Source organism: Peromyscus eremicus, chromosome 3, assembly GCF_949786415.1.
Source record: "Peromyscus eremicus chromosome 3, PerEre_H2_v1, whole genome shotgun sequence".
NCBI lineage: Eukaryota > Metazoa > Chordata > Mammalia > Rodentia > Cricetidae > Peromyscus > Peromyscus eremicus.
This window is the reverse complement of record NC_081418.1, coordinates 139,921,076-139,947,022: the sequence shown is the minus strand read 5'-3', so window position 1 is coordinate 139,947,022 and position 25,947 is coordinate 139,921,076. Positions and strand designations below refer to the sequence as shown.

Here is a 25,947-nt window from a genome sequence, read left to right as displayed (position 1 = left end):
TCCTCCTTTTCTTGCCCCTCCTTTGCTCTCTTGCCTCTTCCATTTATTCTCTCTACCTGGCAGCCCTTCCTATCCCTCTTCTGTGACGATATTGGCAATTCAGCTCTTTATTAGACTAATCAGGTGTTTTATGCGGCAAAGTAACACAGCTTCACAGAGTTAAACAAATAAAACATAAAAGAATTCAACAAATCTTTGCATCATTAAACAAATATTCCACAGCATACAAGAATCCACATCTTTAACTAATATTCCACAACATTTTTTCCTTTTTGTCTGAATAAAAAAGAAAGGTTTTAACTTTAACAGTAAAACTACATACAACAAAAACAGTTATTGTGGTGATATTTTATTTGTATGTTAATAAATAAAGTTTGCCTGGAGATCAGAGGAAATAGCAAACCATTAACACAAAAGTCAGGCAGTGATAGCACACGTCCTTAATCTGATCACTTGGCAGGCAGAGTCTCTGTGTGTTCAAGATCACACTAGGTAACAGAGCCAACGATGATGACACAGGTCTTTAATCCCAGTACCAACCATAGAGACCTGGAGGTCTGTACAGACAGGCAGTGACAAGGAAGTGAGGTAGCTGGGCTAAGAGCCAATTAAAGGCAGTAAAACAAGGCAAGAAAGGCACAGGTTAAACAGGAAGTAGCTTGCATTTGGAAGGTACAGAGCTGGTGAATTAAGGTTGGCTGGTGTCTATTCTTGTTTCCCTGTTCTCTAAGGCTTTCACTCATATATTTGGCTCTGTGTTTTTTTATTTAATAAGACCACTTAGAAATTCATCTACAAGTTATCAAATAAGAATGACATTTACAATATTCAGTCCGTTTGTGACTGGTAAATTTAGAGAAAATAATCCATTATCTATTTATCTTAGTGAGTAGAGTTTTATACCTAATTTGCTTTCCATCATAGCTAAGAAAAACTGCAATTCTAATTATTTAGTCTTTAATTCCATCAAAGACCCCAGAAGGATGTAATATTACCTAACAAAGATATTTGACTGCCTGGACAGTCACATAAAGTTCCTCTGTAATGTTGGGCCATCCATCTTCAGCCTACAGGCCTAAAATATCTGGCAGACTTCTCAGTGAGGCAGAAAATTTAAAGGACTGTCCCACCTTGTATTGTCTAAGTTCATCAAACACTTTCCTGTGTGTCCTGCAGAATATCTGGCAGACTTTTCTGTGAAGCAGGAATTTTGAAGTTCTGTTCTGCCTTGTTTTGGTAAAGTTCAGCAGTCACTTTCCTATTGGTCCTGTATGTCCAGTTTGCACAGCATACTGTAGACAACCAAGACAAAACAGTTTCTAGCCCAAATGACTAGCCTTGCCACATTAAAAGCAAACTCCATATGGAGTTTCTTTGATGCCAATCAGATGTGTCTCAATGTCATGACAAACCTTAGTTTGTTAAACAGCTTAAATGCCATATTCTATAGGTCTTTGAAGTGTTTGAAAACTATCTACCTGTCTAAAATACACATATTTAATCTTGAAAACATATGTAATGTGAGTACAAGTTTGATTATTACAGATTAACTAACAACCTCATTTCTTAATTATACATGGCATTTTTAAATGAGCTGCATTAGCACAATACCCCAAAGAAATATATATATATTATAACAAAAAATAACTTTTTCTTTCACTATACCAAAATACATGGCAATGAAAAATATCTGATATTAATAGTTGTCGTTTTAGTCTATATTCCTATATTCCCCTAAATTATAACAAATATTCATGACCCACCAAATAACCAAAAGCCTCTCACACCCAAACTCTTGGAAATGTGGGCATTATTTTCTCTAGACTGCTTCCTGTTGTCTGTAAGTGAAGGCATCTTTAAGGGGCCCTGAAAAGATTGAGATAATTGCTAAGTCCTGGGAAAATCAGAAGTAACCTATGTTGATATATATATATATATATATATATATATATATATATATATATATATATATATATATATATATATATATATATCTCACCTATATCACCTGTCAAGATTCAGGAGGTCATCCCTAATCAAACCTTATCCACATTAATCTGGAACAAATCTATATCCTCTTGTTACTCATGGAAACAAAATCAAAACCTCTTCTCCAAAGCATTTTTGATTTCCATTTGACAAATACATTTTTTGACTTCTTTTTTAAAGTTAAGATAGCCTGAAAGTATCTAGGTTGGTTCAATTTTGCAGTCTTGTTCATAATCCCATGTCTCCCAGCAGATGTTGTTTGCTTATCAGCAATCAAAAAAATAAAATCAACACAATACTGTACTCTCTGTGTATTTTCCATGGTTATGTGGCTTTTTCTTTTATATTACCTTTACACTTTTTTAAAGATTTTATTTCTATTTATTTATTTCTATAACTATCCACATTTTTTTTCTTTCTTTAAACTACACACATTGTTAAACACACTGGAACCTGTTTAGAGGATTTTTTTTTCCATCTGGACCTCTTTTACTGTGCTTTTGACTGTGAGCAAACTTTAAACTGCTAGGCTACAGCTGGGTCCTCCATGTGGCTCTGGAAGTTGGCTCTGCAGCTTTAGTGGCTGGCTCTGCCCATTTCTTGGATCATGAGAGCCAAGCCTAAAGCTCACAGTCTGGCTGAAAGTTTGTTTGACCAGGAACTTCATTCAAACCCCAGAAATCTAGAATGCTGATACTTGTACTGTCGGAGGCTTTTGTTTTTTACTGATTTTGTTTCTATTTATCATGAAAAGGGCTGTTTAAGTACTGTGCTATATGGCAGTGTTTATTAAAGGAGCCATTATCTTTTTTTTTCAGCTTTCTCGGGCCCTAGGAATATTCAAGAGCCTCACATTGGTATGTCAAAATGCAGTTGGTTGTTCTTACTCTTTTGTGGGAGCCCACCATCCAGGTCCCAAATAAACACATGGTGTCTTATTATTACTTATAAATGACTGGCCTTAGCTTGACTTGTTTCTAGCCAGCTTTTCTTAACTTAAATTGTCCCATCTACCTTTTATCTCTGGGCTTTTATCTTTCTCTATTCTATATAACTTTCTGTACTTCTTACTCCATGGCTTGCTGTGTAGTTGGGTGGCTGGCCCCTGATGTCCTCTTCTCCTTCTCTTGTCCCTTGATTCTTTCTTCCCAGATTTCTCCTACTATTTATTCCCTCTGCCTGCCAGCCCTGTCTATCTTTTCTCATGCCTGGCTATTGGACGTTCAGTTCTTTATTAGACCAATGAACTATTTTAGGCAGGTAAAGTAACACAGCTTCACAGAGTTAAACAAATGCAACATAAAAGAATTTAACACATCTTTACATCATCAAACAAATATTCCACAGCATACAAGAATGTAACACATCTTTAACTAGTATTCCACAACAATAGACATGAACTACAGGAAACTAAGGAATGCTGAGAGTGAGAAGAAATAGTCTTCCTTAGGGATGAGGTCCCTAATTCATTATCCAATACCAAGTGGTCAGCCCTGAATCAAATACATACAAGTAGCACTAAACAGACTCAGCAGGTTGTATTTATATATTTATTGTGTATGTGTCTGTGAGTGTGTAGATAGACTGAGAGACAGACAGGCAGACAGACAGATAACACAAAGAAAAAGCATGAATTTCAGATGAAACTGTGGGGTTACGGGGACATGGGAGAGTTTGGAGAAATAAGGGGGAGTAAGAAATTATGTCATTATATTTTAATTTAAATTAAAGAATAAAATGGCTTTTTAAACACAATTTTTAAAATTTTCATGTGTGTGAGTATTTTGCCACAAGTATGTGTATACGTGTACCATATACCTGCCTGATGTGGGTAGAGTCCAGAAGAGGGTGACAGTTCCTTCAGAACTGAAGTTATGGACTCCACCACATAGGTTCTGGGAATCCAACTGAAGTCCTCTGCAAGAACAGCAAGTGCTTTCAATTGCTGAGCCCTCCCTCCATCATAACAAAATAATAAATAAGAAAAATGATGTCACCAACTTTTGTTTCTTCAGTTGTAGCTTCCTGGATGTTGGCTATGTACTTAATACATACTGAAGATTTTCCTACAAAACCCAGACTACTAATTAAAATTAAACCAAATATCTAGGGCATGGTAGAAATACTTGATAGCTTTATGAATATTCAGAAGCACTGTAAATTTTTATTTTGTTATTTTTAATGTTTCCTATACAGTTACTTGGTAAGTTCCACATAAATGTGCTGTGTATTTCCTCACAAATGTTTCACAATGCTTCTACTCTTAGTTTAACTGTATGTTTATTAAAATGGTTGTTTCTACTAATCATTTGTCATTAGCAATATGCTAATATTTGTAAATTAATGCTACACTGTTATGCTAATACTAGTCCTCATAAGTGAAAATTAAATTATCTTTATTTTCTATGGACATAGGCATATCATCAACCTTTATGGGGTTATTACTACGTATGCATTTTCTATTTTCATATGTTGGCAGAGTTTTCTTATTGGGACAGTCAGTCAACCCCGTCCTGCCAGTCCACTCCCAAATAACTGCACAGGGATTTATTATTAATTACAAATGCTTAGCTGATAGCTTAGGCTTGTTACTAACTAGTTCTCACAACTTAACCTATATTTCTTATCTATGGTCTACCATGTGGTGGTACCTTTTTACAGCATGACATATTCATCTCCTGCTTCTTCTGAATCTTCTGGTGATGTCTCATCACTCTGCCCTTCTTCCCTGCACTCTCCACTTGTCCACAAGTTCTTAACCTCTACCTGCCTAGCTATTGGCCATTTAGCCCATTATTAAACCAATGAGAACAACAAATATCATAGTGTACAAAAAGATTGCTCCACAGCATTTCCCCATTTTTGTCTAATTTAAAAATGAAGATTTTAACTTTAACATAGTAAAATATATGTATCAAAACAGTTATCCCATAAGAATTACAGTTACAATATCCAATCTACTTATATTTGGCAAATTTAGAGAAAATATTCTATTATCTATTTTATCTTTGTGAGTCTAAAGTTTTATACCTAATTTACTTTTTATCATAACTAAGGAAAACTATAAGTTTAACTATTTAGTCTTTAACTTCATCAAAGACCCCAGAAGGATGTGATATTACCTAATGACAGGGACATCTGGCTGCCTGGACAGTCACCCAAAGTTCTTCTGTAATATGGGGGCATCTGTATTTCACCTAAAGGCCTAGTATATCTGACAGACATTTTTGAGAAACAAGGAGTTTTGAAGGACTGTCTACCTTGACTTGACAAAGTTTGGTAGTCACTTTCCTTTGCATACTGCTGGTCCAGTTTGGAAAGTATACTGTAAGCAATTGAGACAAAGACAGTTTCTTTGCCCAGTGTCTAGCTTTAGCCACAAAGAAAGAAAACTCCATATGGAATTTCTTTGATGACCATCATATTTTCTGAAGTCAACTGGTACTGCTAGAGGCAGATGTGTCTCATTTTCAAAAAAAGCCTTATGTTTTTAAAACATTATAAATGCCATATTCTGTAGGTCTTTGAAGTGTTTGAAGACCATCTATCTATCTAAATGTATCTGTTTAACATTGAAAACATACCTACTATTACTAAAAGTTTGATTATTATAGAGGACAAACTATTATCCTGTATTTCTTAATTATATATTATATTTTAAAGTCATCTGTATTAGCACAACACCCAAAACAAGAGTAGAAATATACATACAGAATAACAAAAATAACTTTAAATTTATATCAATAAACCAAAATCCATACCAATGTAAAATATTTTGAGATTAATAGTTGCTTTTTTATTAAAGTAGATTCAATAATCTATCCGTTTATCTCTTAATTTCTATATCATATCCCCCTTTTTTAATTTAGAAAGAGATCTTTGAATTTAACTCCTGTGTTTAGCTTTTTTTCTGACTACAACCAATAATCACCACCACTACCCACTTTAAATGATGACAAACATCTATAACTCATCTTTTGGGAATATGAGCATTGCTTTTACTAGACTGCTTCCTATTATCTGTGAGTGTTGTGTTGGGATCATTGGGGTAACCTTGAGAAAATTAGGATAATGGTTGTCTTGGCTGGAGTAGTCTGTGAGGCTGGATCATCTCAAGCAGCATTCTTGAAGATGTTCTGGATATAGAACATTTAGAAAACTGCAAAAAAAGTTGCTCTGAAATGTTGGATCATGTGGGCTATCATTTTTATAGATGCCTGGTCCCCTTGCTCTGAAAATACAATAGCTTTTAAAGGTAACATACATATCTGTATTAATACATATATACACTGTCTGTTGTACACAAGTCAAGAAAGATGATATTTTGTTTTATTTTTGAGCAGGTAAAATATACGTCACGTGTCTCGTAGATTTTCTAGGTTTATGTCTTTATGTCTGTAACAAGGATTTTTAGGGGACCTTTCTCGATCAAACCCAATCATCTTCAACCTTGAATGAATCCATAGTCTTTCATACTCTGTGGGAACAAAAGCATAACCTCTTTTCCAAAGCAGCACAAATTTTGTCATTTATTTTGAAGTTAAAACATTTTTTAAATATTTAGGTTGGTTTAATTCAGCAACCTCCACAATCCAGTGTATTTTAGCAGCTATTGCTTGTTCATAAATAATAAAAAATATATATTAAAGACAACATAATAACATACAGGATCCATACTCTCCATGTATTTTCCATTGTTATTTGGCTTTTTTTACTTTATTCATTTTTAAGGAATTATTAAACTATTATTTCTATATGACTGTCTATACCCTTTCTCCTTTTCTTTATAAGTCTATGTACATTTTTTAAAACACTGTACCTGCTTAGAGGTTTCTTCTGTCTGGATCTGTCTTTATTGATCATTTGGAGTGTTCTCTGATTGTACAAGACAGATCTTAAGCTGCTATGTAAGCACTAGGTTCAGCTTAGCTTAGTGCATGGCATTAGACCACGATGGCTAGCTGCTGACTCCATTTCACAGGCAGCTGCCAGGAGACAGGTCTCTGTGCTGTGACTGGCATGAGACTGTGAGACTAGGAAGCCATATTTACCTCCATTTTGGGTGTTTGGAACTTCTTTTTTAAACTTTTTCAGGTTTTATGTGGAAATTTGTGTCTCACATTAAAATGTCATTTGTAGTGAGAGTTTTCTTCTCAGGGCTGCCAGTCAGCTCTTTCCTGCCACCTCACTTCCAAATAACTACACAGAGACTTATTATAGATTATAAATGCTCAGCTGATAGCATAGGCCTGTTACTAACTAGCTCTTACAACTTAAACTAGCCCATATTTCTTATCTACGCTCTACCATGTGGCAGTACTTTTTTTCAGCATGACAAGTTCATCTCTTTGCTTCCATTGTGTCTGCTGGTGACTCCTCATAACCCTGCTCTTTTTTTTCCCTGTTATCTCTTTTTGTCCACAAGTCCCACCTAACCTCTACCTGCCTAGCTATTGACCATTTAGCCCTTCATTAAGCCAATGAGAACAACAAATATTCAGTGTACAAAAAGATTGTTCCATAGCATACCTATAACATATATGTGTGCATGTTTCTATGTGTGATCAGGAAACAGAGTTTCATGGTTCCAACTTACACAGTGCAGCAGACTTGATCCCAATCAAATGAACCAAAGCTTGTGCACAGGGCGAGTAATGAATATATTTATTTTTCCTCTGTTTAATTTCAAACAGAGATTGAAAATCACGTTTTACATTGTTTTTACTTTTGATTCTCATCTTATATAACTCCATACTACTTCTTACCATTAAAATCACAACTTTCAAGCCCTAAAATGGTGTTAGGGCATGACATTTATCCAAAAACTGTGATCAAACCTCATTCACCAAATAAGTCAAACTATGTGTGCACAGGAAATACAAAAGTGTTGTGGTTTTATGATTTTTCATTACAGGAAGAAGAGACTAACCTCTACATTATCAGTCTCAGAGATAGAAATTACCCAGACATCTCTACTTTCAGTTCTAATTCATTTCTGGGGACAAGGCTACATTTTCTAGTTGAGTAGAAGGCTTTGACTCACAAGAAACAGGACCTCCCTTCTCTGCCCAGGTCTGTGAGTGTACATGCTTATGCATGTGTTTCTAACAACTGTTTTCCAGAAAATAAAAGTTTTATGTCAAGTTAGGAAAGTTCTATAATTATTTATACTATAAAGTAATTCTAGCTTAAGGGTTTGAGTAGAATTGCTGAATGAAAAGAGTGTTTTTCTTGTCTGAATTATTGATATATTCTTTATCACAATATCCAGTGTTCATAATCAGGACATATCTACTGAAGCGTAAGAAGTTGTATTGCTGAGATAATAAGCCCTACTTCTTAAGAAAAATATCTTTTGGGGATTAGAAGGCTGATGTTTGAATGAGAATTCTCACATGTTATGGAAGATGCTTTTGCTTCTGAGATAACACATGAGATAACACACTCATGAAAAGACAGAAGTTTTAATTTACTAAAAGATAACAAGAAAATGTATCACAGAAATTCATGTATCTGACATGAATTTATCTTACAAAAATATTTATCACAAAATAAAACATAAACAGAAAATTGTATGTGCTGATGTTCAACATTAGGAAGCCAAATATTTTTTCAACTAAGTATCTCAATGTAAGTGAATTAAAAATATTTATTATGTTTTTATGGTATTTAGAAACAACAAGTCTTTATTTTACAATAAAATGTTAATTAATTTCCCCTTATATTATATCATGTTTAGGGGATTTTTTTTCTGTATTTTACTTATTCCACAAAAAATATTTCATCTCAGTACAAAGATATCAGAAAAAAATTCTGTATACTCTACCTTATTTTTTCAAGAGTCCTTTGTGCATTATAGAAATTAGATCAGAGCCAAGAGTGGTGACACATGTCTTTAATTACAACACTCAAAAGGCAGAGACAGGCTATCTTTAGTAAATATGGCCAGCCTGGTTTATGTTGTGAATTCTAGGATAGCCAAGGCTGCATAGAGACACACTGTCTCAAAGCAAAAAGTTAACTAAATAACAAAAACCAGAACCTGGATCTGTTTGTGAAGTAAATGTGTCATAATCATCACACGATGACATTAATTCATGATCGAAAATCTCAGCTCAGCCCAGGTACATAATGTGCATGTAAGCATATAAGTTTACTGCTTTGTAGTACAAAACAATGGAAGGCCTTGGAAGCTACTTACTGCTATTCTCATTATATTTATTTCATGTTATGTTTATATTTTATTTAAAATTTAGTTTTTGTGAATGTGAAAAGAGTTTTCCTATTTACTTCATCATTTATCTACTATGAAGTCATTTTTAACAGGAGAGCTTGAAATAATGAAAGGACATGAGAACTTGAAGTCAAAGAGCTGAGTTTTAATCAGTCTTTCCCAGCTTTCCATTTTAAAATTGGGACAGTCCAAGGGCTCTGTGGATTTTTATTTCCTTTTCTACCAATCAAAAAGTAAAGATTCCTGCATTTACCTGAGTGGAATTCTAGACTATGCAACACATAGGGTATAGAATTTGAAAGTGCTTATTATTCTAAAAGTGTTATGAATTATTCATAATTTCTAACATCATGAAAATAAACAATATTATGCTGAGTATCTCTGGTATTCAAATTTTTCACCCAATATAATAACTGGTACTATTTTCTTCAGGTTAATAATGGAATTATGTGCAAGCAATGTTTAGGGCTAATATTTAAGCCTAAAAGAATATGGATACTGTCTTTTCTTTTACAAAATGATTCAATTAATAATGGAAATTTCAAGAAAACAGCTAAATGGCTTTGTTTAACTTGCTTTCTTCAAAGTCAAGACTGTCGTATTTATTCATATTTATTCTGAGACTTTGGAGTCTACTATTTAGGCCTTTGTGTGTCCCTGACTCTCAAGAAATTTGGCACTTTAAATTTACTGTTTGTATGCAGTTATCATTATTGATACCAAGTTCATCATATTTCACTTCATTGTTATGATGTCCCTAAGATATTGTGCTGATACCTTTTATCTTCTGTGATGTAGGAAACTTAATACAGATTTTGAATTACTTCTGCTTATCGTTATTACATCTGGGTGTATGGTATAATTAGGTCTGTCTTCCTATATTATTTCCTCTCATTATATAAAGCTTGTTTTGATGTCAGATTTCATTTTACATTGTGAATTGGTTTACTTCAAAAGTACATATTATTTTGCTGACACTAATTCTCCAAGGAATGAAGATTGTTATATCTATATTATGAAATATAAGCATCTTAATAATGAGATAACAGAAAGCAAAAGAAAACTCATGCTGTCTCTTAAAAGGATGCTCATGGGAAGTATATCCATAGAAACACAAACTGAAAGGTAGACACTTATTCTTCAAATGGCAGAAAGTCCATGGAGTTGTGTCAGCTTGAAATATTTTCTCCAGAGATGAACAAATGTCATAACTACAAACTCAGACCAACAAAGAGGGGTGCTTCTCAAGGGTGGCTGAAACAAAGATCCGTACTACCTACCAGGCAACCCAGAGAGAGTGGTAAGTCTCGGTTCCATTCGTCTCCTCCTGGGGACTGATGTGAATGTAGAAACCATGCTGCTGTCAGTGACAGCACTCATTCTTACCTCCCCAGGGAAGTAAGTTGTATTTGCTCTAAAATAATATTAGGAATTAAAATCAAGTTACAGATGATGAGATAATTTGTCATAAGGACAAATGAAAGGAGAACTTGAGGGGTGGTTTATCTTTAAGTAAGAATATCCAGAAATAAACCATAGAAAAGAAAACTTAAAAAACATCCAACTGTCTTCTTAAGCATGATAGAAGCAATAAATTGTAGCAATTTTCAGAGATCTTTCTGAATGTAGTAGAGACAATCTGTACTCAAACTATTTTCAAGCCAGACTAAAATTTGTGATGATTTTTACAAAGGGGAAAACCTGAGCCTGGTGTGGTCACAGGACCCAGGACTTTGTAAGTAGGTGCAAGGGAATTGGAAAGTCAGGTTGTCCTCAGTGATAAAGAGTTCAAGGTCAGCTTGGTTACATGAGACACTGTTTCAAAAATGTGATGGAATAAGTCATTTAAAGAGAAAGATTAAAAACTAAAAATGAAATTAGTAACAAAAGTTATTTTAAAGGGGTAATTTGGGAATTCAGTCATGTGACATGTAATAACCAAAGTGAATGCTTATGTAGTTGTGTACATGATGTTGAACAGACATTGAATAAAATTTGATACAAATTCTCATTTTATGAGACTTTGATCTTCAAATTTCGATAAACATAAATGTTGTTTTTAGTATGTATATGAGTGTATAGACACATAGACTATATAAAAACATCCCTTATACTATTAAATGTCAGGAGGACATTTCAATATAATTATTAAAATGCAAAAATACTGTTATTGCCATTGTTGAGCATTGTTTCAACATTGTTAAATTACTATTCAAGACAGGTAAAAATGTGATATTTATCACATCAGAATTTAAAGCAAAAATATTATATTTGTAAAAGATATTAATCAAAATATTTGAAAACTTGTAAATGGATACTTCGTAAATGTTAAAATTAGTAGTGCCGGGCGGTGGTGGTGCACGCCTTTAATCCCAGCACTTGGGAGGCAGAGGCAGGCGGATGTCTGTGAGTTCGAGGCCAGCCTGGGCTACCAAGTGAGTCCCAGGAAAGGCGCAAAGCTACACAGAGAAACCCTGTCTTGAAAAAAAAATTAGTAGTAATAGAATTTGAATGTAGGCTTGACAAAAATTAAAACACAAATGAAAATCAAATTCTTTTCTAAATAAAATATAAACAAAGTATAATGCAAATAATTTTCTGAACAAAGATTAAAGATAAAAGTAAAAAAAGTTTTATATTAAAAGTAATCTAGAAATGACTCTATAACTTACTTCAAATTGCTCATGAACATAGAATAAAACACACAGAATGGAAATAGAAACTATTCAAAGTTAAAGACAACACCTTACAAGTAAAATCTTTATATGTATACACAGTTAAAATGAAATAGAAACTATTCAAAGATAAAGACAGCACCTTACAAGTAAAATCTTTATATGTATACACAGTTAAAATGATTCTATTTAGATGTCAATACACCATAGTTTAAAGGTGCCACAGTCTTGAAAAGCTCATTTTAAAGATTTTGTTTAAAATGATTGTTTTATTTTTATTTCTTCGTGTGTGTGTGTGTGTGTTTGTGTGTGTGTGTGTGTTTGTGTGTGTGTGTGTGTGTGTGTGTGTGTGTGTGTGTGTGTGTACAGATGAGTACAGGTGCTCATGGAATCCAGAAGAGGGTGTCAAGTCCCCAGGAGCTGGAACCACAGGTTATTATGAGCTGGGAACAGAACTCAGGGCCTGTAGAAGAGTAGTAAAGCACTCTTAATTGGTGAAACAACTTTCCAGCCTTTCATTTAAAGTCTTAAGGCATAAATAAAGTGCTATAATACTCATACTAATATGAAAAGGAAAGGAAATATGCTGTTATAGGATAGGCACTATTAAATATTCAAGCATTTTATGAAGGTAGAAAAATTGCACATGCATGGAACAGGCAGGCTGATTAGCAGATGTATGAATAATACATATATAGTAGAGGCATAATATGCTAATGAAAGCACTTCATGTAAGTGACAAGACACAGATTTATTCTATAAGCACTGCTAGAAAAATTCTGTGTGCATTCTACAAAGAATGCCTCCTGTAAATTTTATTTCTGCCAAATATCACACATACAAAATTAAATGGCCCAAATAACAGTAAATATGTGACATTATTATAAATGCATTTTATTCATATCTAAAAAACATGAGCCATTAAGGGAAGTTTGATCAAATTAACCTGGGAAAAATAAGTAGTTCCATCCCTGTGAAGTTATCATAAACGGAAATGATATCTGTAACATATGTGTGCAAAATATATGACAAGGTATGGTGTCATATTCACCAACTGAGAAGTATAGAACAAGCCAGTAACACGATAAAAACAAGAAAGGCCTCAGAGAAATAAAAAGTATTATTTAAACATAAGTAAAAATTCCTCAACTTATTCATAATAGGAAATAAAAAGTCAAAACAGAAAAATTTGTATACTAAGTTTATACATAAAACAGGTAAATAATGTTCACTACTGAGGTAGATGCAACTGAGCAGAGAATTTCATTTGTCTGTTCTACTGTAAAAATTAGTGTAAGCTTTGTGTATTTGAAATTTTCAGTCACTAGAAAATGTAACAAGGGTGTGTACTTTCATACACTAGCTATCATAAGAAGAAACTCCCCTATAGAAGAATTCAAAAGTGAGTATGAAACATATTATCATTTCTAACACTTAGACTTAAAATACAACTGAAATGTCCACTGAGAAAACTAAAAATCTATTAAAAGACTTGGTGCAAATATCAGTGAAAGTAAATACAAGTATTTATGCAATTTCATCTCTATATATCAAAATATGGCACGATCCTAGAATGTTGTCCTAACAAAAAACATATAGAATATTTTCTTAATATCTGAAATGTATGTTTTTAAAACCATGATTATAAGAGTATTCATATCTAATAACTTTTGTATCTACATAGAAAATAAAATTGAGAGATGTGATTTATTCTAAGAGAGGAAAATAGTGGTATGATCCGTAATCCCACAACTCAGGATCTGTGGTTGGAAGATTGCAAATTTGTATACAGTCTGAGGCTACAGAGAAAAACAAAGAAAAAAAAAAGGCTTAGAAAACTTGCAAAGAATCTTGGAAGTGGTTACCACATTTTGTACTCTTATATTTAAGTCATTTATAGAGTATTTATTCTGCTTGGTCTAAGAAAAAGCATTTCCTCTACCTTTTCATAAAGATGCATACCAGCATTTATACTAAACCGGAAACAGGGTTGTCCGTTACCCTGCCTTTTGCTTTGACCTTGCCTGTTTTCCTTCGACAGTATCTCCATTGTTCGTTCGCCGAGTCATTGCTGTAGCCATGGCAATACGCTTCGTCATTATCACACTGATATGGTTTGCCATTTTCATAACCTGTAAGTTAATCAGTGGGGTGTAATGTGTTACCTTGATTAGACTGCAGAAGCACACTGGGGACCAGAGAGATGGGTCAGCCAGGTAAAGGTACTTTCTGCATAAGCCTGACAACCCGAGTTTGATCCCCAGAAATCTCAGAAAAGTGGAAGGAGGAACTCATTCCACAGAGTTGTTCTCTGACCTCTATACTCATTCCATGGCACATAGGTGCCCTCACACACATGCCTACAGGCACGTGCGGATGGGCACAGACACGCAGTTTAAGAAGTAAAAGCTGAAACAGAAGTACGAAAACACACGGTAGCAATAGTGAAAGTGGTTTTTTGACCATAGTGCTGCTGTTCTACAAACATAAAAGTCACTTTTGCTTGCAGTAGAAGTTACTAACTTTTAAAAATTATAATTATTTTGATAGTGTTATGCAACAATGAGGTTCCAATTTCTTCAAGAGGTGAGTGAATCTTTTTAACATTAAACACAAATTGCAAACAGCTATGTGTACTAGGCATTCAAAAGACAGAAATGAAATAGTTGGGTTTTGTCTACAACTCACTATAAAATTTATTGCTTTTAACTGTGGAGGCCAAGTAGTGGGTAGAAGATCCAGTCATGGTATTACATTTCTTTAATTCCAGCACTTCACAGGTTGAGTCAGGAGGATCAAGAGTTCACAGCCAACCTTGGCTGTGTAGAGCTCAAAGCCAGAATGGGTTACATGAGGCCCTATCTGGAAACAACAATGAATAAATTATAGATTTTGCTTCATCTATTACATTTTATTTTGTCATATTTGGTTGTTATCTCTTAGACGCCTATTATTTTCTAATGAGAGATGGAAAGGGAATGGATCTGGATGGGAGGGGAGGTTGGAGGAGCTAGGAGGAGTAGGGGAGGGGAAACTATAATCAGTATATGTTGTATGAGAAAAAATCTATTTTCAGTAAAAGAAAAACAATAAATAAATAAAAAGAATCTATTTTCAGTAAAAGAAGAGATAATAAATAAATAGTAGAAAACCCTTAGTTTGGGGACATTCCTTCGTTTATATTATAATGATTTAATTATTTAGAATTTCAGAGTTGGAACAGGAGAGGTGTTTAACTTACCCAGATAAAATGTGCTTCAATAGTCAGGTATTCATAGAGTTAATCTATTCTCTTTCTAGAAGGTTACTGTGGCCAATGCCCTAACAACTGGATATATTATAGAAACAACTGTTACCATTTTTTTAATGAGAGAAAAAACTGGAACCAGAGTCAAGCTTCCTGTTTGTCTCAAAATTCCAGCCTTCTGAAGATATACAGTCAAGAGGACCAGGTCGGGTATTTAATTCCACTTAATTCTAATACATGAGGTGGGTAACTCACTGGAGATTGAGCCTGGAACATACAAGAAGCACGAAGATGTTCTAGCATGCACTCCAGACAATACTGATAAAAATTAAGGAAGTAGGAGCTGGGGAGGGGGCTTGGTGAGCTAAAGTATTTATTCTGAAAACTTGAGAATGCAAACACAAACCCCACAGCACCCATCAGGCATTGCTGCACATGTCTGTAACCCTAGCACTGGAGTCAGAGACAGGTAGATCCCAAATGCTCCTAGCCAGACAGCTTAGCTGAAAAGGTTTTTGCTTCAGTGAGGGGTCATGTTTCAAGGCAATAAGGTAGGGAGCAAATGGAGGAAGATACCCGATGTCTTGTCCTACCTTCTATGTGAGGAATGATCTGCTGCAGAGTCGTAAGCATACACACCACACAACTGTTGACCACCTCCAAAGAGAGAAAAATTAAGAGAGCAAAGATACTTTGTGATTACCTATGGTTAAATGAGAATTATGCTGGCCCCGGGACAATGCATCCTTCCCCAAGTGGGAAGTGAGTGATATGGGTTTGTGTTTCTGATGCTCTGAGCACAGGTTTCATCTTACTTTTCTTGTGGTTTCTAATAGGATTTCTTTAAGCTGGTGAAGTCATATCACTGGATGGGACTAGTCCAGACTGAAGCAACTGGCTCTTGGGAGTGGGAAGATGGCTCCACTCTCTCATCCGACCAGTGAGTCTCAGACCAGCAGGTTTTGAGCTGGGTGTCTGTTCAATTGTCAGTTTTATTCTCACAGTCTGATGCATTATCATATTCTAGTAGAGTTAGAAAAAATACTTAGACCCTAAACCTAAAGTGCAGGGAGAGTGGCAGAGTAGCCAACATGAACATTAACGAGTAGCATCAATTGGTTACTTTGGGCTAAGTGCTGAGAAAGATTGATCTTATATTATGTTCATTTTATAGATAGGAGGGTGAAGCACCACATATTTTTATTTTGAATATTTGTGACTAGAATTATGGAGATAAAACTGATGTACAATAAGCTGTACCCTTCTGTAGCATGATTCTTAACAGGTCTTAATAAAAACAAACCCGGAGCCAGGTATTGGGGTGAATGCTGAAAGATCAGAGAGACAGAACAGGCCACAGCTAACCTCACCTCGCCAACTTCTCAGCGGATCCTATTTCCTCAAACTGGAAGCCTCTGAGTCCTCGTCCAAACAGATCTCAGCTGAACTGCTGCTCAAAAGCCTAAAAGCTTAACCAGCTCTAGTTCTTGGTCCTCATGCCTTAAATACCTTTCTGCTTCCTGCCATCACTTCCTGGGATTAAAGGCATGTGTCACTATGCCTGGCTATTTCCAGTGTGGCTTTGAACTCACAGATATCCGGATGGATTTCTGCCTTCGGAATGTTAGGGTTAAAGGTGTGTGTGCCACCATTTTCTGGCCTCTATGTCTATCTAGCGGCTGTTCTGTTTTCTGACCCCAAATAAGTTTATTAGCGTGCACAATATATTGGGGAACACAATATCACCACACTCTTCCATCCCTAGTAGGCCCCTTTCTGTTTTTATGTTTACAGATATTTTAAAAATGATGTACCTTATCACTAGCTGTAGGCACTATGTTATATAATAGCACCATAGAAACAACAAATGCATGAGGCCCCAGAGATGCTAAATATCTTCATATGATCAGTACATGACATTTACGTGTATCACATCATGAGGTTATATTCCACATATACATACAATTATAATGACAATTAAAAATTAATAATGGATGCTTCAATGTGCTTGGATTGAAACCCACAAAGAAAATTCCTAATAGAAATTCATCCCGTTAAATGCGGATAACATCAGATCACTGTCTTTTTATTTTTCACTCTGAAGTGACATTAGTGATTTCTTGAGTCTTCTACTTCCAACTTTTTCTTAGAAGAAGAAAAAGTTCACTTATTAAATTAATCCATGGAATTCCAAATATCAAGGCAAAAGTAAAACACACACATTAGCATACATACACACATGTGTCAGCACACATACACCACACTACATCACCATACACACACACACACCACATTCATCACACATATATGAATGAATGCATATACATACACAGTTATTTATATGTATATATGTGGATGTGTGTTGAGGAAATTACAAATAATTTTGATTTTTTTATCAAGTAATATTGTGTATGCAGTCACCCCATGGTAGCCATGGGTTAACGATTCCAAAGTCTCACTCTCTCTATAGACACCGAATTCCATGAATGATCATCATCTTTATTCAGAATGGCATAGAATCTGCATGTAGACTATGGACAACTATGTACAATTTAAATCATTTTTATATTGTATTAATTCTATATATTATATAATACAATATTGTATAATTGTATATATTTATATATTATATATACATTGTATATATTATATAATACCAAGTAGAATATAAATATTATATAAATTATTCTCACACTGATTATTTAGGAAACCAGGACAAAATACAAAGTACATGTTCAGTACAGATGTGGGATTTGTTTAGAGTATTAGTTAGTTGTATCTGACAATGCTAATCTGTTTACTTGTAGAAAATTGCTTATTTTTGCACAAAACACTACAGCAATAAATTCTAAGTTTAGTTCTACATCCATTTATAATGTAAATATTTACCGTTAAAGAAACATTTTGAAGCTTTTTTACTCAGGGACATATATAGACAATTTAGAATTCTGAGGTGATTAATTTCTGGTATGACCAAAAGAGCCAGGCGGTGGTGGCACAAACCTTTAATCCCAACACTCAGAAGGCAGAGGCATGTGGATCTCTGTGAGTTTAAGGCCAGCCTGGTCTACCTAGAGAGTTCTAGGACAGCCAAGACTAAGCAGAGAAACCGTGTTTCAAAAAACAAAAGCAGAACAACAAAAAAAAATTTAAAGACATTTTTTATTTTTATTTTTATTATCTGAATTGGCTCTGTTTTGGATGTGTGTAAGTTAGAAGGGCTAAACATGGTGCTAAAATGATGTGACATATATTTGAAATCTCCACATTCAAATCCTACAAATAAGATTCCATGTTTGTATCCTTCATTAAACAAGTCTGAATACCATAAACAAGTCACATACCACTCTCTCTGTTGCAGGTTAACACTGGTGGAAATGCAGAGCGGATCCTGTGCTGTCTATGGCTCAAGCTTTAAGGCCTACACAGAAAACTGTTCAGCTCAAAACACATACATCTGCATGAAGAAGGCAGTGTAAGAACTTCATTAATCATCTTAGCAACAGCCAGGACAAGAGAAGGAATTAACCCAGGAGAAACTGGGACTAAAAATAAAAGAGACAGAACATAAGTCCAACACAAAACAGCAGGCCTATGCCTTGCAGAAACAAGCCACAGAATGATTAGCTGAACATTCTGTGTCCCTTAAAACAAGGGAAGCTAAAGGTCATCAAGGCTACCATTCACACCATTCTCCAATCTGCCTAGCATTAGGAGAAGGAGGCAAGGAGGAGCCTCGATTTCAAAATTGGACCAACACATAGGGGAGCTGTGAGAGTGAGAGAGAGCAGCCCCATAGGAGCACGGCAGTGTAAGCTCCAGCACTATACAAAACTGCATGCTGAGTGGGACCGCAGCAGAGAACCACAGGGTAGTCAACACTGTGCCCAGCATTGTTGCCATCCCAGTGGTTCATGAAAGGAGGCTTCTGTCTGGTAGGGCACAGTTTGAGTAAGGGCAAGCAGGATTGCTTTTGGAACTTGAAGATCTCATAGAGCTTGCCTTGTTGATTTTTGTGCTTTCTTGGGACTTCTCCACTCCTTTTTTCTCGTGTTTTCCTGTTGAGATGGCAATGTCTACTGAAGACCAGTCTCACCACTGTATTTTGAAATAAATGGCTTGTTTCACTTTACAAGTCACAACTAGAAAAGAATTTTGACTGTCTGATTCACATTTGACTTGGGTCAAATTTAGATGAGTCCTTGGACTTGAAGTTTGGAAGGTGACAAGGTGACGCTGGTGGGAATTGAAAGCTCTGCAGTTGCTAAGGTGAAATGAGTAAGAAAATGAATTTCTGGGACCATGGGTATAATGTTGTACACTGAATATCTATGTATGTCCAAAATTCATATTTGAAATCCCAACTCCCGGTATTCTTTTAATACTAGGACATAAACATTGGAACATTACGTTTTAAGTCATGAGAGTGAAGCCTTGTGAGCGAGATTATCTCTTTTTTTTTTTTTTTTTTTTTTTGGTTTTTTGAGACAGGGTTTCTCTGTGTAGCTTTGCGCCTTTCCTGGGACTCACTTGGTAGCCCAGGCTGGCCTCGAACTCACAGAGATCCGCCTGGCTCAGCCTCCCGAGTGCTGGGATTAAAGGCGTGCGCCACCACCGCCCGGCGCGAGATTATCTCTTAAGAAAATGTCCAAAGAGATTTCTCTCCTTTTTGGCTACAAGAGAATACAGGAAACTTCTGATGTACAACCTACAAGATGCCCTCACCAAACTCAACAGATGCTTTTACCCTGGTATAAGATTCCCAGGATTCATAATTGTGAAAAATGGATTTCTGTTATTTACAACTTGTCTGGGTGTTTTATAATAGTACCCCAAATAAGCTGAGACCAGAGGGGAAGACAGCCAGATATTAGGTCTTACTGAAACTTAAAAAGAAGGGCTGGAGAGGAGGCTCAGAGGTGAAGAGCACTGGGTTCAGTTCTAAGCACCTACATGACAACTCATACCACCTGTGACTCCAGTTCCAAAGGATCCAACACTTGCTTCTGGCTTCTCCATACACCTGCATACACATGGTGCACATACAAGCATGAAGATGAGCACTCACACATAAAATAAAGATAAATCTAAAAATAGAAAGTTTTATGACATGGTTGTATAATATTTTGCAACATAGAAAAAATATAAACCAATAGGCAGGTAAAAACACATCTGTAGAATACCATAAGTAAATAAAACAGAGAATCATAACAGAAAAGCAACCATAGAACCTGGCTTTCATCTGAAAGGTTATAGTAAATCTGAGGAGCCTTAGATTTCTCTTTTGAAAGTTTTTGCGACTCCTTGGAAATATGAGGTTTAGCTTAGAGATCACCTGAATGAGGGATTTCCCCAAAAGCTAGAAGCTTATTCAAGGAATAACAAATAAGACCCACACTTTAGAAAGCAGCATCAAGGATCCTTGCAATCCTTACCTCTAAGAAGGTGGGGGGCAGGATGCAAACCTCCATGAAGCATCTGTATCCATGAAAGAGCCTTCATTTAAGCTTACAGCCCCATGTCTCATTAACAGTATTTGCAGTCAAACGACTCTGAAGTCAAAAGCAAATAACACCCTACCAGAAACACTTCATTTTACAAGTCTAGTGTGCATCCACTGTGCAAAGAGCCGCCCAGCAACACCTTGTTTAAGGAAAATAACTTCAACTCATCCCTTAAAGATTTTTCACACATAGCTTGAAAAGTAAAACAGAAATTGCAAAACAGTGATAAAGAGACTAGGGGCAGTTATTAGCTAACAGCATGTCCAAGGGACCCGGGTGAGGGGTAGTATTCTGATTCATTGAATAATTAAAGAAAGTTAGTCTTAAACTCAAGAAACAAAAATGGGGCATTCCTATGTTCCAGACACTGTATTCAATCTGAAGATCCAAAAAGTGATTAATAAAATCCCACTTGCTTCCAAGAACTCAATTTAGACAGCCATAAAATATAAAAGCCAAACTAGAATGTTAGGCAGGTTGATACAATAGGCCACAGAGGAGGGAAATTTGGTTCTGATAGCAGTGTCAGTAACTTTACCAGAACTAGGTGTTTTAAAAAGACATTTTAATAAGGAAAACATGAGAATATGTATAATATATTTAGATACATTTCATGATGTGTTTAGAAAATTACTTGATATTTCTATAATAATCATCTCCAGGGTCTGGCAGAGAGTGTTATACTTGGTCAGGAAATTGAGTTAATTTTGAAATGTAAACAGATTCCACTATGGCTAGGGGAAAGCCGACTTGACACGTTGTGGTTTTATTTAAATAGATAAGCTCTCCAGACAAGTGACTCACAGGCATGAAGGCATTTGTCACTATATATAGTCAGTCTTTTTCATCGGGATCGTTGACTCCCCAGTAATGACCTAGAGACTTATTACTAATTATAAAAGATTGACCTTAGCTTAGGCTTGTTCCTAACTAGTTCTTATAACTTAAATTAACCCATATTTTTAATCTATGCTCTTTTATGTGGTTGCCTTTACTCTGTACAACTCATTCTGCTTACTCTCAGTCTTGCTGGTGACTCCTCCTTTCTCTTTCCTAAGACTTCTCTGTCCCCAGAAGTCCTGCCTAATCTTTTATTGCCTACCTAATATCCATTAAACTCTTTATTAAACCAGTCACAGTGACACATCTTCACACAGTGTAAAGAATATTCCTCAACAATTAGAGCAGTTTAAAACTTTACCCAATTTCCAATACTATGTGATGAATACCCTGAGATGTTAGAGACTCTTGTAGCCCCTGATATAGAGAGAAAACATTCACTTGACAGTCACTTTCTCCTGAGTTCCTACTAGCTGTTCCATGGAAAGATTGGAAAAGAGGAGTAGACCCTGATCATACATGTTCTCTGTCTATCACAGAGGTGCATGGCCTGCTAATGTCTGGGGATGCTGGAGAACTCTAGAGTGGACCCTCTGATTCTAGAGTGAAGGCAAAAGCCTTAGATCCAGGAGTCCTGATAGACAGAGTTCAGCACTGGTTCTAGAAAGGCACTCAGACCAGCAGTGGTGATAGGAAGGGGCTTTATTGAAGTATTAGCACACCCACAAGAACAGAAGTCTAATGACTTAACATCTTTCTTCAACGTGTTTATGACAGCAGGAAAAAGAAACAAAGCGAGGGTCAGTGGGGTTCTATGGTATCTATCTTGGTTGTCTTGATCTGGCTGTATTGATATTACTTTGGGTCTTTATCTCAGAATCCTCCATGTGGTGCTATAAGAGCAAAGACGATGTCTGTAATGTAGCTTCACTTCTTCATCTTAAAATGTTCGACAATCAGGCTTGTTGTTCTTAAGATGCAAAGTAATTGCAAGGAATAGAACTCCAGGAGATTCTAGTAGTGGTGGTGCATGCCTTTAATCCCAGCACTCAGGAGGCAGGAACAAGAAGGTTTCTATGAGTTTGAGGCCAGACTGGCTGATGGAGTGAGTTCGAGATCAGGCAAGGATTCATAGTGAGACCCTATTTCATAAAAATAGCAACCCAAGAGAGCTCAGAGCCAAGAAAGAGAAACAATATGGCATCAGAAAGAAAATATATTTAGCCAGTTAGTGCCTGAGAGCTCTAGTGTATTCTTCCCTGATTTTTTGCTGAGTAAAGGATGGTGATTTGTTTCTCTTTGGGAACAAACACAAACCCATGTAGTGTCCTTATTCTAGGACCAAGGTAAAGACAAGCAGCCAGGGGCAAAGCATTCAAACACACTGACTGCTCTCTGCCGCTTTGGGGCCTTGCACCCCAAGCTACCCCACTTGTTCTAGGCATGAGAGAAGAAGTTCAGCTGCTCGCCAAGCTGTCTATACTCCACTCTGGTAATAGTTAAAGACTTTTGCTTCTAGACATGAAGCAGGAAACCACCTTGTAACATAGACTCAGTGGTAGAAAATCAAAGACCTCAGCTAGCAAACAGGAAATTGCTTCACATGCGAGATCTCACTGATGCCAGGCAGATGCCACAGAGATGGGGGCAGGGAGCCCATCCACCCAAGGAACAGGCAGCACCCACGAAGACAGATCCCAAAAGGAAAGCCTTTAAAATCAGATGGAGATGAACCAGACACATTCTAGACAGGGAATTGAAAAGCAAAGACCAATACTTTAAAGGCTGAAGCAGAAAGGATGGCAATCAGCATGACCATCGAAGACAATTCAATAGATATGTGAAATGTGTAAGAAGCATGAAATGGAAATGTACATGGGAAAAGCAAGTTATTAGATGAATGACTTGCTTCATGAACTCTCTTCTAAAATTCAGCATTGCAGATTAAAGAATAGCATTGATAATACTAACAATTTATCCTGAGACCATGCAAGCATTTGCTCCAAAACCTGGCATTACATACCTCTCCTATTGCAGTTTCTTCTTATTATTGTTCCTGTTGTTGTGGTTTTCCTTCTTCTCCTTCTTCTTCTCCTCCTTCTCCTTCCTCTCCTTCTCCTTCTTCTCCCTCTTCTCTGTCTCTCTATCCTTCTCCCTCTCCTCCTCCTTGTCCTTCTCCTTCTTCTTCCTCTTCTTCTCATTTGTTTACATTTTATTTTTATTTTATTCATTGTGTTGGCAGGGGCACACATGCCAAAGTCAGCATGTGGACACCAGAGACAACCTACGGAAGTCAATTCTTTCCTTCCAGGCTGTGAGTTCCAGAGACTGAATTCTAGTCATCAGGTTTCATAGCAAGGGTTATGAACTGAGCCATCTTGATGGTTCCTGAACTTGAATTTCCTGAACTTGTATTCTTCAGTCTCTAATAACAAATGAACCTGCTTGTCAGAAAGAGATTAGTTAGAAACAGTGCCTGAACTCACCTTGTATTCATTTCAATGACATCCATGTCTTTTACGTCAAATCTTAGTTTTGTTTAAATTATTTATGAAATTATGATGGGAAACACAGTTGTAAATTGGTTACTATTTTAGATTTGTTATCCAATGTAACCAAAGTTTCCATCATACACAAACAGAGCTCTGTTGGGCTGTGTGGACAGAAGCAGAGACATGAGTGGTTCAGTGATGGGCTGGTGCTCAAGGATGTGGCACAGGCTAAGTAAGACTTTTAAAAATACCTATTCAGAGTTGGACAATGTGGCTTATGCCTGTAATGTCAGCAGTTGAGAAGAAGATTAAGACTGGAGGAGCTCCATAATTCTGAGGCTATCTGAGCACTGTGCTGAGTTAATGAGTATTGTGAAGCACCAATTAGACTTTTTCTGAAGAATCTAAGAAAGAGCAAAGCCAGTAAGCAAGCAGTTTCTATGGAAAAGATAAGATTACATGACAGAACTAAGAAGATGAACATTTTTTAAGGTATAGTGATTGATGGTAACTACTGTCTTAGTTAGGGTTTCTATTGCTGTGGAGAGACACCATGACCACAGCAACACTTACAAAGGAAAATATTTAATCAGGGTAGCTCACTTACAGTTTCAGAGGTCCAGTCCACTATCATCATGGCAGGGAACATGGAAGCATGCAGGCAGACATGGTGCTGGCTACATCCTGATCAGAAGGCAACAGGAAGTGGACTGTCTCACTAGAAGTGGCTTGAGCATATATGAGACCTCAAAGCCCACCTCTGCATTGACATGGTTCCTTCAACAAGGCCATACCTATTACAACAAAGCCACACGTCCTGATAGTGTCATACCCTCCCTGAGCTTATGGGGGCCAATTACATTCAAACTACCACAACTATAATGTAGACAGTCATTTGTTACAAATGATTAAGGCACACACACACACACACACACACACACACACACACACACACACACAAATGTTGGTTTTATTCTATTTTAGGTTCACATTATTAAATTTTTTCATCTTGTTAAATAAAAACTTCAAATTAATATCAAATGGCACTAGCAATCTCAATTTTCAAGATTAGAAATATCCTTTAACTTCATGTTGGCAAATCTTTTGGAAATAAAAATATATGACGTCTATTTCCCATTATCTCAAAAACTGTCAAATGCGTAAGAAAGGGCCTAATAAAAGTGAATCATTTCTGCCAAAGCTAGAAGTGTTCGATGGGAAATGAACAATCTAAAAAAGGGTTGAAAACACTTGTTCGTGGATTGGAAAAGCCAGCACTATTAAAGTTTCTTTATTTAGTCATATATACAGTCTATGCAATTTTGTTGTATATAAAGTTGAGACTATTTGAGGCCTTTTAGCTTCTTCCTGTGGTCTGTCTGTTTTAATATACGCAAATGCATCCCACACTTAGTAGATGCTGTTCTTTGTCATGGATGTACCTTTTCAGTGTGTTTTATCTCTGTGGTCATTTTTTTAACTTTCTTTTTATTTATTCTTTGTGTGCTTCACATCATGCATCTCCATCCCATTCATTTCCCTGTCCCTTTGTATCTACCTACCCTCTGCCCTTTGCAACCTCCCCTCCCAAATATAAAATAAAATAATATTTAAGAGAAAAAAAGCAAAAGAAAAAACAAAAACAAAAAGGAAAAAATCAATCTCATCATGGAAGCTGTAGTGTAACAGTGAGTCAAGTAATAAACCCTTTTATCTACATATCTTTACTTTCAACTGTTCACTGCAAAGAGTCATTGGTCTGGTTCGAAGCCTCCGGTTTCTGCTACACTATTGATGCTGGACCACTGGAACTCGTCTTGATTATCCTGTTGTTGCCTTGTGTTGTGGAGACCCTGCAGCTTTGAGTCTTCAGGATTGATCCCTTCACGTGATTCAACAGATCACAGGTGGGGCAGATGTTGGGGTAGGGTCCACTCATAACCCTGGTTCTGAGCCTGGTTAGTTG

The 25,947-nt window shown here is 36.2% G+C and overlaps 1 protein-coding gene across 1 annotated transcript; it reads left to right on the top strand.

The window, feature by feature from the left end:
- Positions 1-10,321: 10,321 nt before the first annotated feature.
- Klrk1 (killer cell lectin like receptor K1) lies at positions 10,322-19,209 on the top strand. The gene is made up of 8 exons (XM_059256944.1): positions 10,322-10,523; positions 13,262-13,300; positions 13,940-14,036; positions 14,098-14,114; positions 14,449-14,484; positions 15,199-15,350; positions 15,982-16,085; positions 18,507-19,209. Exons 1-8 carry the CDS (start codon positions 10,382-10,384, stop codon positions 18,622-18,624), a joined length of 705 nt encoding a protein of 234 aa, XP_059112927.1. The 5' UTR covers positions 10,322-10,381; the 3' UTR covers positions 18,625-19,209.
- The last annotated feature ends 6,738 nt before the right edge of the window (positions 19,210-25,947 follow it).